Source organism: Salvia hispanica, chromosome 6 (assembly GCF_023119035.1).
Source record: "Salvia hispanica cultivar TCC Black 2014 chromosome 6, UniMelb_Shisp_WGS_1.0, whole genome shotgun sequence".
NCBI lineage: Eukaryota > Viridiplantae > Streptophyta > Magnoliopsida > Lamiales > Lamiaceae > Salvia > Salvia hispanica.
The window spans coordinates 12736185-12748778 of NC_062970.1; the positions used below are offsets into that span (position 1 = coordinate 12736185).

The window sequence follows — 12594 nt, forward strand, 5'->3', positions numbered from 1 at the left end:
CGATTCAGTTATTATGGAACATAAGAATATTTTATTTTGTGCATTTTAAATTACAAGGACCTAAAAGCATCCAGAGAAATACTAGGCAATGAATCTTCCAAATTGTCATGACCCGCGTCACACGAAGAAATATGGAAAAATCATCATTAATGGAGTATAAAGATTTCATTTCTAGAATCCAGTAAATTTTCAACGCGTTTTAGACCCAAAATAGACTCGGTTACGAAAATTCACCACTAAGATTATTCAATTTAATTAAAAAACACATGGAATCACTAACTATATTACAAATATGGGAATTTTCCTAGCAATTTGAATCCAAATAGGTGGGAGACAGGCCATCAAACACCAACTTTTACACGCATACACACATATATATATCACAAAATATTTGCAAGTGAAAACATAACAAAGATCAGCAACTCAATAGCAAAACACCTCAATGGATTTTCAGTTTGACGATTTGGAATACGAGGATGATGTTTTCTACAGTGAGCTAAGGAAACAAGTCTTGCAACTCACAGCAGACGACGACGATGATGATATTCAAGAACACAAAATCAAGAATTCGAACGCGGTTGCAGCCCAGAAAGAGGGCCGTTGCGGATATTACAACTGGCCCCAGCATAAGGAAGAGGTTGCAGCGCCTGCGTGGATCATGAATGCGTCGAGAACTGGAAACGGGACTGGTGTGTTCATCCCACAAATTGTGCGGTCAAGGAGGAAGAACAGGCAAAGTATGCTTTCATAATCTGAATATTGAGACAAATATTACCTTGTTTATATTTTGTAATAACCAAAATTTGCTACTTTTTATGGCTGCAGGAAGGAAGAGGAACGAAAGAGGACAAACAAACAAGGGCGTTGAGAAAACTGAAGATTAGAAAAATATTTTTATTGATTCTTTTATTGAAGGATATGTGGATATGTAAATATAAATAAAGTCTGATGAACTTGGGAAATATATCCAAAATCTTTTCCCTAAACAAATGATAGTTTGAGATCATACGTTTGTAACGGTTCTTAGATATTGATCATCAAGAAATTGCAGTGCATAAACAATTCTTGGATACAGAAAAAGGTTTTCTACTCCACTAAGCTATGGATCAACATGTCTCACTAGAAAAGGCTTTACTTACATGGCGAGTAGGCCAAGTAGGGTGCTGAAGAACATTATTCCTTAGGGCGTGCTAGCCACAACGAGCTCAGAGCTCGGAGCCTTGATCTGTGATCACTTATGGCAAGAAGAGCACGAGCAGCTTGACGAGTTGTTAGTATTCGTTGCAGTTGTTGCAACATCTGGCGTCTCAGGAGGTCGGCCTGTCGGTGTAAAATCACTGCTTTTAGAATTTTTATAGTGGAGTTGATAAACGAGAGGCTTTCGTATTTGGAAAGGAAGCTTGCCTGATGAAGGAAATTCTCAAGTGTGGCAAGCTTGCTCATGGCAATGGCCATCTGCCCCATATAGTCAGCCACGTTTGCAGAGTTACGAGGGGCAAGGGCATTTGAGGAGAGTGTCTCTACGAGCGACTGTTGAAGAGCTTCCATTCCTTGGGACAAGGCATCCTCAGCCTGTTGGGAGGATTGCTGCAGGTTGCAAATCCCCACCAACTGTTGCTCTGTTAATGGCTCGATTTGGTTTCCGAGTATCTAAATGTTTCACAGACAGATGATGGAAATGGGATGAGATCCGGATACATTATTGCACGAGTACGAAAAAAATATGGTAATTACATTAGATCACCTTAAGAACCTCAGAGCAGCGAAATCCTCCTAACCACATGAAGCACCTCTCAGCCGGAGTCTTCCACATGCCCGAAAGCATGTGAAAGACGTCTGATTTTGCACCAGCAGTCTTAAGGCGGAATATCTCATCATAATGAGACATCATGCCCTCAACAAGAAGCCGGAGTTCACTGTCTCCCACATGAGAATTTACAGCAGTTCTGAGATCATTAATCAGCCGCTGGTGTTCATCAAGCCATCTCGCATAGTCTAGGTCAAATGCCATAGTCCCTATATTCATGATTTATGAAAGGAAACGCCACTTGATCAGACACAGATTTCATATTTTAGGAAGTCGAACCATCAGGACTTTAGATTTTTACTAGTAAAAATGATGTCCAAATGTAGGGAAGAACTTCTTGACTTACCATTTCCACCTAGAGAACGATCTGCGTGATATCCAGATGCGGCTAATGCACCCTGCATTATTTAGGATTAGCTCTACATGTCTGTACGAAATGAAGCTATTTTTATTGGAATGAAGATAACACGTAATTAATCCGTAAAAGAACGCGTTTGGGATTCAACGATCCTTATACTTTCTTAAATCTCAAACATGACAAAGGGAATATACCTGCTGCCGTACTTTTTTCAGCTCCTGCTCTAGTTGCGTGAGCTTCAGCCGACTATTCTCAAGCTGTTGAACATAGGCCTAACCAAAAACCAAAACTTAATGTTACTCAATCATATGAACTTTCTCACTGAAACAAATTAATGCATTAGCATTAGCTTTTTTGAGCCAAAAGGCAAGATGAAAATTTACAAAATTTTTAGTAGCTTCAAATTAAGCTCCACATATGTTGTAGGTAGATGAACAGAGAAAGCCATACATAAAAGCTACTCCTAGTAAGTATATGTTTGGAGAATTCGAGGTAAAGCAAGTAGCAATAGTTTGAATAGTAATTTTAAGGTAAAGCCATCAAAGCCGGATAACTAGACTCCTTAACAATTAGACACAATTTTGTAGCCATGGACCTAACCATGGAAGAGGAGGGTTTAAGCATACAAGTTTCCCCATAATGATTAATCAACAAGTGTTATACGATTTGCAATTACCTTTTTCCTCATTCGGCTCTTCCGAGCTGCTTCACGATTCTGAGCTAGCCTACGCAGTGTCTGAATCAAAGGCAATGTAAACAAAATATTATCACTTCAACAAACATATTATACATGGCTGTAAAACAAGTCAGAAATAGCAAAGCAACAACCTTTTGGTCTCCTATTTTCTCATTCAATTGGTCCATAGAGTCCGCACCCATCAATCTTTCATTGTGCACTCCAGGATACTGAAAATGCACACAGCCAAATCAACAAGTCAGCCAGCTGAAATTAAGGTCAGTTCCATTGAATGAATGTCTACCAAAAGCCCCAAATTTCCCCAAAATTTAAGAAACTTTGGCCTAATGACTCATGAAGTTCATTTACTCCCAAAACAAGTAGCCAAGAAGAACTCTATAATTGAAAAAACATGGTTTTTCACACCAGAAAAGATTAATCTCAAGTTCCAACACAATACCAGTGTTTCAGTAGAAAGCTGTGAGTTACTACATGATTACCACAACACAAAAATTTAAAGAAAGAAGACAAAACATGTGTAGATTTCCAAACAAGTGGAAAAGAATAAACTTTCTCACACACTGTGGAATCAAGGAACAGGTAGTGAAGAGAAGAGGGAAAAAGGACCTGGTTTTTGTCATCAGTGTCTGTAGAAGTGTCAGTCTGCTGGCTGTGATCTGCCACCACCCCTGAATCACCCCAGTTTTCAAACTGGCCACTTCCCATAGCACCACCACCGCCGCAGAAATCCACAATTGGCCCCTTGTGTGACATGAATTGGCCTGAGTCAATCCCTGTTGCTGATGAAACCATCTCTGCTGAACCCAAGCTCTGTAAAAACACAAAGCATTCAACTCATGAATTTGTGAATAGTGTTGAAGATGTGGAAGAAGACATACGTTGTTGAGGCCACCAAACTGCAAGTTACTAGACACAACAGAAACATTGCTTGCCTTCAAATCATTGTACATTGAGCCTAATTAACACAGAAGGTTTATGTTAGTTGGAACAAGTTGTCAAACACACAAACACACAAAGAGCAGCTTACTTCTGCTTAAATTCAAAGCATCATCATGATGAAACCCATTTCCAGGAGACTGCTCGAGCTCCCCAAGATCCGAAAACCGAGCCCCATTTCTACTTCCTTCTTCACCCCTAAAATGAGACATGCAAGAGCCTCATCACCCTGAATAAAATGAGACATGCAAACACCAAAAAAAAGACAGAATCTTTTAGAACCTGAGGTAAAATGATGGCTGAGAATGGCAATACACATCAGAGCTGGTGAGAGCAATAGCTTGTTGTGTTACAGTAGACTTGAAGCTATGCATCTCAACTCAACCTTTCCTCACGTGCTGAGTGCTGAGTGCTGAGTGTGAAGCACAACAACAAGAGCAAGAAGTTGCAGTCCAAGAATCAGAAAGGATGAGAGCAGCAGCAGCAGCAGAAACGGCTACCAAAACGAGAGGAAAAGGTTGAATAAGAAAATCTGAGCATATCTTTTGCAGAAATAAAGTTTGTATTTTTAGTCAATAAAACAAAGCGTACATAACTAAAAATTGTGCATTTCTACTGCAATTCTAAAATTAAAGAATTACTACCTGGAATTTGCCTTAATTAGTGAAAATACGAAATTTACATGGGGAAGAGAGTTAAATGGAAGAGATGATGGGATGTTGATGAGATGGGGGATAGAATCGATAGATAGGACTATTGCAATAGCAGATCAAAGTAGGAATATAATTAAATTTTGTTAGGAGAAGAAATAAATGGGAATTAATTGCGGAGGTTTTGCTTGGAAGAATCAACCTGCAGTGGTGCAGGGACAACGGGACCCAGCTCAGCCACCGCAACCCATATGCGACACTGCTTTTTATACCGCCGCGCCACCGCCACTGCAGCGGAGCAGTCTAGGATTCCCTCCTACTACTCTTCAAAGTCGCCTATTTTCAGGCGGGAACTTCTATCATAATACCATCTAAAATTATCAATTTTTATAGTAATATTTTATTTTTATAATTACTTCTTAGAACAATTAATTATAGAACCATTAGTTTTGACTAAATATAGTTCCTACCTGTTAATTTAATAGTGTTTGACTCGCTACATGTCAATTTAATAATAGCCGTTAAAATTATCAACTTTTATCATATTTCATTTTTAGAGTAATTTTAAAAAATAATTAATATATGAGAATTATTTTGAGCACGGATAGTTCCTATCTGTCAATTTAATAACATTTGACTCATTATGGGTCAATTTAATCTAACTACCAAAATTGAAAAATTAAGTTTACCTCACGTCTCTCTTCATTTCTACCTCGCGTTTCTCTATTAGAAAAATTATTATCAAGAAGATATCTGCCATCGCAGAATCCGAAGTTGACAATGTTGCTTCTATCGAACCTTGACAATGCACCTCTGCCCGCCCAGAGCTCGTGAAGTAACCTCCCATTACGACGTCTTCCTCCCCCAATTCTTCAACGAACAAGGGGCGACGAGATTAAATCATGATCAACAATTACATTTCTTTAATTGTTCATTAACTTCATATTCATGGGTCCCATAAAAAAAATTCCTCCTTTTCTTATTTAAGAAACAACATCTACAACTCACCATCCATTAATTCCATTATAATCATTGGTCCCACTTTTTTATTTTCTGTTCATTTATTATTTTAATTTAATTATTATAAAATCTATGAAAACTATTTTTTTCATTTTAATTAAAATATGAGCTTCATTAAAAATAAAATATTCATATTACAATTAAATTTAGTTTAGCTGTTTAAACTACATCAATATACTATTTATTCTTCTATAGTAATTTAGTTAACTGTTTAAATTACATTAATACAATATTTATTCTTCTATAGTAGTATAAGATAATTTTTATAGTAATGAAATTCACAAAATTATAAAAATATAAATGTGTTTTAGAAAAAGAAAAGCAAAATAATACAATAAAGAGTGAACTACAAAAATAGTCCCTGGACTATGCGTTTATCTCGTCAATGAACCCTGGATTTTAAAAATATCCCCAGATAACCCTGGACTAAGCGTTTATCTCGAAAATGGTCTCTTTTCACTGTTTCGTGACGAAAGTACCCTTTTAGGGGGTTTTGGAGGATTTGGGCAATTTGGTCTTTTTACATTTTAAATCTGATATTATTTCAGTTATGTACTAAATCTGATTTCAAAATTATCATTTTTTTTCTCTTTTGTCATCCTTCGCTTTGTTTCTTTATTTCAATATTAGATTTAATTTTATAAAATTAAATTTGAAATTTTGATTTTTAAATATCAATAAATTTTTTTAATTATTAAAATTACTACTCCCTCCGTTCCATAGTAATGGAGGCAAAACTTTTCGGCACGGAGATTAAGAAAAATTGTGTTAAGTGAGTTAAGTAAAGAGAGAATAAAGTGGAAAATGAAAAAGGTAGAGAGGTGAAGAGAGAAAAAAGTAAGAGAGAGTAAAGTAGGTGTGAAAAAATGTGATGACTTTTTACTAAAAAAGGAAATGACTCTATTACTATGGAACGGACGGAAATGGAAAAACGCCTCTATTACTATGGAACGGAGGGAGTGTTAAATAACAAATTAATAGTTTTAATCAATATTTGATAGTGTCTAATATTTAATCAATAAGGTACGACGACACCTTAGATTTAATCAATATTTAATAGTTTTAATCATAAATAGATCATATAACACTATTTATTCCGAAATAAATATGCATCTAATGTATAGGAGAATTTGACTAAAAATATTATGAAGTTGACTAAATCGTGTTATATGATCTATTTATGATTAAAACTATTAAATATTGATTAAAAAAGGCGTCGTCGTACCTTATTGATTAAATATTAGACCTTATCAAAATTAAATATGGGTTAAAACTATTAATTTGTTATTTAATAGTAATTTTAATAATTAAAAAAATTTATATTTAAAAATCAAATTTTAAAATTTATTTTATAAAATTAAATCTAATATTGAAATAAAGAAACAAAGTGAAGGATGCCAAAAGGGAAGAAGAATGATAATTTTGAAATAATATCAGATTTAGTACATAATTTAAATAATATCAGATTTAAAATGTAAAAAGACCAAATTGCCCAAACCCCCCAAAAGGGTATTTATGTCACGAAACAGTGAAAAGAGACCATTTTCGAGATAAACGCTTAGTCCATGGTTTGTTTGGTGATATTTTTAAAGTCCAGGGTTCATTGGCGAGATAAACGCATAGTCCAGGGACTATTTTTTTAGTTCACTCTATAATAAAATGAAAAAAAATCAATAAAATGAAAATAATATAATAAAAATTATGATAAAATAAAATAAAATAAAAAGTCAATAAAAATGATGGAGTTAAGTTTTGGTCCCACATCATTTAGGTTTTAGCAAAATATATTTACCACTTAACTAATCATTGATTTTATGTTGTCCAACAAATTAACATAGAACTCTTTTTATTGCAAAATCAATTGTCCCATATTGAACTCACAAAAAATGTTGGCATGAAAAACAATAATACTCTCTTCGTCAATAATACTCTCTTCGTCCGAAGGTAGATATCACAGTTGGAAAATAACACGAGATTTTAAAAGATATTGTTTTGTGTTTTAAGTGGAGAGAAAATATATTTTTATATATGTAAGCAAGAGAGAAAAAAATTCTAAAATAAGAAATGTATATCTTTTATGGGATACTCCCTCCGTCCACCATTTAAAGAACTATTTTGCCATTTTGGTTTGTCCACGATTTATAAAATCATTTACTTTATTTTACTTTTACATTGCGGGCCCTACATCCCAATATAAAACTAATGTACTACTTTAAATTAGTCTCACATTTCACTCACCTTTTCCCTTTACTTTACTTCACAAAGTCAAACAGTTTTTTAAAATCCGTATTAAATTAAAATGACTCTTTAAATGGTGAATAGAGGGAGTACTAAAAAGGAAAGTGTGACATGTAACATGACAAAAAGGAGTATATAAAAAGCCCCCTTAAGCAATCCAAAATTCACTTCTAATGTGAAAGATTATATACCACAAAAATATAATTCTTTGAAATCAAGAAGTTTCATTTTTTTTTCAGAGTCTCCTATCTACGCATAGAATCTTTGTTGAATCGATGGTGATGTTGTAACTAAAATCTTGAATGTTTCAATTATCTATTGTTATGAATTATTAGTTAGAGTGATGCTAAATAACAACATTATGGACAACCACATAAGGATATTTTAGTAAATTTTAATATTGATTATATATATTAATGATAGTTAGTGGATAAATAAAAAAGACTCTATTAACCTTCAACCCATTTTCGTATTTTTTAACCAAAATCTCTCTCTTCTTGCTTTTTCGAATTTGAATTCAAATTATGCATTAATTATACACTTTATACTTCCAATAAAAATTTATTGCACGAATCTTAAAGTTAACCTCAATATTACTACTGCTTTTAATGGAGAAACTTACCACATGAATGCATTGTTTTTTTATTATATACACGTTAATTTGCAATAGTGTGTCATTGTTATCCCCTAAAAAAATGAGATCTTATTGCCTATGTTCATTTTAGAACTAATTATAGTTGATATTCTAATTATTTTATTTGATCTTCAAATTTCGTGAATAACTCATTGGTTAAATGAGCAAGATGATTAAAAATTATTAATATATGTATTGATAGCAAATAAAAAGGATAGATGAGAGTAAATTATTAATTGATTTATTTAGATTGTAATAGTATTAGATTTTGAGCACTTTATAAAAAATCATTTAATTAAATACTAATGTCAATATAACTTTTTTAGTAAATTAAAAGGTTGGATGAGAATAAATAACTTATTATTATATGTTACGTATAATAAAAAATTATTTAATCAAACAATAATATCATTAAGATTTCTCTAATAAATTAAAATGTTGGATGAAAATAAATAGCTAATTTGATATTTTTCTATTTTGCAACATTAGATCTCAATCAAGACTAAGTCATTAGTATTTCTCGATGAGAAAATTTACTATTTGATCTGTTTTTATATATATATATATATATTAGAACTGAAGTAAATTAAAAAAATTATGTAAATAAATAATCATATCAGTTGGATTTCTCTAATAAGTCAAAAGGTTGGATGATAATAAACTATCATTATTAGATATCAAGCATGTTAAGAAACTACTATATCATCTAATAAGTATCTTTTTTGCAACATTAGATTTCAATCAAGACTTATGTCATGGTATTTCTCGTACTAACAAGTAGTTAGATGAGAATAATTCACTAATTGAACTATATATTTGTAGCATTATATCTCAATTAAGACTAATGTCAAAATTTCACATTTAATTTGAATTGAACTACTATAATTGAATATTTGATTTAATTAAACAATTGTGTTTAATTCTAAATTCAACATGATAAATCTAATTGAAAAATTAAGTTGGACTTTAGATTCAATTTAACTTGTATTAATCTTGAATTCATTTAATCTGAAATATAGTAAAATTATTGAATATTTTGATTTTTGATTCGATTGATCTATCTCAACCACAATAAAAATCAATTCAATCCAATTAACTTAAAATAAATTAATAATTTTGTAACAATTTAGAAATATATAGAAGTGTTAATTTAAATATTTGTATATTAGCTAAAAAACGCAAAACATAATTAAAGAAAATATATGAGAATTAGAGTATAAAAATTAAGAGCGAATAATAATTTGCCCTCAACTATGATACTATTAAATAATTATTGAAATTGTAAAATATAAAATCGACCACATATATATAATTAACATTTAGTATATCATCCAACTAATTGGTGGTGATTGACTCAATATCCTTGTTTACTTGACATATTACCAAAAAATGCGAAACATATTAAATTAGATAGTACTCCATATGATAGTCTAAAAATAATTAAATTGTAAATAGTCATTACTCATTCGTCCAACTATTTTATTATTAAACAGTTTTTAAAAATGTACATAATAAAAGTAACATGATTTTCATATATACTTAATTTATTAGTATTATTATCCACTAAGCGACAATAATTCACTCTTTCACTCTATTTTCTTTTTGTATTCGACATCTTGACTTAAAATTACAAAAGGTAATTAGATTGGATATATATGATAGTTGAAAAAATATAGTTATATAGTATTAGTTAAAAAATAATAAACTGAAAATAGTTATTTATATCTAATTATTTTATTATTATTAAAAATAGATTTAAAAATTATAAATTCTAAAATAAACCACATTTATATATAGTTAAGTTATTAGTAACATTTCTAGACTATTTGATTTTTATTAAATGATTTCATTGGGCACTAGCTATATATACATGTTTACTTAAAATTCACAAATCATAATTAATTGGATGTATGATAGTAAAAAAAATTGTGAATAATCATTTGTATCCAACTATTTAATTATTAAGTAATTTTAAAATTTATGAACATAAAATTGACCACTTGTATATATGCTTAAGGAAGATATAATAATTAATATGTCCTTACTATAAACATAATCATCATTAAAAGTAAATTAAAATTAAAAAATATTCACATATCTATTTTTGGATATTTAACAGTTAAATATTAATAATTCTAGAATGTTTGAAAAATAGTAAAAACATAGTATGTAAATATGTACTATATGGTGTAATACAATATTTTACCTAATGAAAAAGTAAAAAAAATTATGTATCGTCATTTGATTATGATAGTTTAAGTAATAGAAAAGACTTATTCCCATTTAAATACTATGAACAATATTTCATCTAAAATTTGATACGAATCTTTTTTTATAATAGTGGTTATTTTTTAGAAATGAATCAATTGCATATTTTACTTCTTAAAATGATTTTCCCCCTGCAATTGTAGAGGGGCAAATTAATCATACAAATATGTATAAATAAGAAAACTGATTTTAAACAAAATGGTGTTATCTTATTCAAAATTGAAGATTGCAAACTGAATCCTACTATAATATATGAATGAATATGGATAATTGCCATTATTATCTTCTATCGGGAATCAAGGAAAACGGAAATGGAAGAGAGGGAAAAAACAGGCGCCATATATAGGAGGAAACGGGAGAGAGGAAAAACTAGGCGCTATTTTTGGGGAAAGAATTCGTAAGCTTTAGTAAAGGATAAAAGGGTAAACATAATTGATAGAAAACCAAAAATTATATATAAACCGATTTTTTCTTTATTGAACCAGTTTATGGTTGTATATAACGTGGTTGAATAACTTTTCCCTATTAGTTATCCCTCGAGTCTTTTAGCAACACAATAGTTCGTTCAGTTATAGGCCAATAATCAAAAGCATTAAGAGAGTGAACAATTAATTAAGTATTTAAGTATAACATTGTCTGATACTGGATATTGGATAATCAAAATTACATCAGAGTCAATTACTCTTAAACCAATAAATTCTAAAGTATTTATTATTTGTAGACAAATCATCCAAAATAATTACGATGAAGATTATGTTCAACATAAAGAAAACTAGAAAAAACCTTGTGAGTAGGCTTCCTTGAAATTCATGTATTGGTTTGTTTGATCAACTCCCACAGTACTTAAAATGATGTATGAATGTGTACTAGTTGTTGAAAAATGCGAATTATTAATAAAAAAATGGGTGGAAACCGAGTAACAAAGCTCTATTTGTAGTTGCAACGTTGTTGAGCTTTAAAAGGATAAAAAAAATACAAAAATACGTTTCAGTAGCACTACTTTCATTAGCTCTTCCCTGCTCTCTTACTTTTCCTCATTTCTCTCTTACTTAAACAATTGTACTTTAAAACTCATATCATTTACCAGCTTGTTTATTTTTTGGATGCGGAGAGAGTAATAAATTAAAAATGTATTATTTTCTTCCGCTGATAAATGTCTCATTTTACTTTTACTATATTTAGCAAGTATGCATCATATTTCACTAACTCACTCTATTCACATTATATTATAAATCTATTATATAAAAATAGGATCCACATTCCACTAACTTTTTCTGCCACTTGCTTTTACATAATCAAAAGATTTCTTAAAATCGAGCCGGTTAGAAATATGACATTTATTCATGGACTTGGAGAGTAACATTTTGAAATGAAATTTTATGATTCGATTATTAGAGCATTCACAATGCCTCAGTGGCATATCCACCTTAGAAGAAGGAACTAAACTACTAATACAACATATTGAGATACATTATTCTAAAAGCTTCTTTGGTCAAGTGGTTGTGCTCCCCATTTTCAATGCCCTGGTTCTAATTTCTAATCCTCTCAATTGCTGAACTCATTTTTTTTTATTTCTACATTTTTTTTCTTCCTTCGTTGATTTCTATACCCTTTTTTCTCAATTCGTTTATGTTTTGATTTGTATACCTTTTTTTTTCTCAATTCTTTTATTCTAATACTTAAATTTTCTATATCATTTTACTTATTTAAATCTTTTTCTGTTTTATTTTGTTAATACAATTTATTTAAATTTTTAATGTTTTATTTTATTCAAACAATTAAAAGTTCTATAGCTTTTTATTCCTTTAAAATAATGTATTTACTTTTTTTTTTAGTTTTATTCAAACAATTGAAAGAATAGATGTATTTTTTTTGTTTGCTAAGACAATCGAAATAATAAGTTTATATACTTCTTCATCAAATTTTCAATAAAAAAAATACTTATAAACTATTTTATCAATTGTGTAGCAATTATATTCATATCTA

The 12594-nt window shown here is 30.5% G+C and overlaps 2 protein-coding genes across 6 annotated transcripts; one reads left to right on the top strand and one right to left on the bottom strand.

Annotated features, from left to right (window-relative positions):
- Positions 1 to 229: 229 nt before the first annotated feature.
- Positions 230 to 4731, bottom strand: LOC125195991 (transcription factor TGA2.3-like). 5 transcript variants are annotated; one of them, XM_048094321.1, is made up of 13 exons: positions 4443 to 4582; positions 4081 to 4294; positions 3890 to 3996; positions 3741 to 3817; positions 3469 to 3672; positions 2994 to 3071; positions 2842 to 2901; positions 2360 to 2437; positions 2154 to 2205; positions 1745 to 2016; positions 1405 to 1650; positions 1140 to 1320; positions 230 to 752 (listed from the first exon to the last, which is right to left on the bottom strand). In XM_048094321.1, exons 2-12 carry the CDS (start codon positions 4170 to 4172, stop codon positions 1174 to 1176), a joined length of 1413 nt encoding a protein of 470 aa, XP_047950278.1. In that variant the 5' UTR covers positions 4173 to 4294; positions 4443 to 4582; the 3' UTR covers positions 230 to 752; positions 1140 to 1173. The 5 variants fall into 5 exon arrangements, with proteins under 5 accessions (XP_047950278.1, XP_047950280.1, XP_047950281.1 ...); XM_048094323.1 differs by lacking the exon at positions 4443 to 4582 and adding an exon at positions 4651 to 4731 and having other exon boundaries at positions 230 to 1320; XM_048094324.1 differs by having other exon boundaries at positions 230 to 1320; positions 3795 to 3817.
- LOC125195992 lies at positions 443 to 1006 on the top strand. Its single transcript, XM_048094325.1, has 2 exons — positions 443 to 737; positions 826 to 1006. The coding sequence occupies exons 1-2, from the start codon at positions 443 to 445 to the stop codon at positions 882 to 884; spliced, it is 354 nt and encodes a 117-aa protein (XP_047950282.1). The 3' UTR covers positions 885 to 1006.
- Positions 4732 to 12594: the final 7863 nt, after the last annotated feature.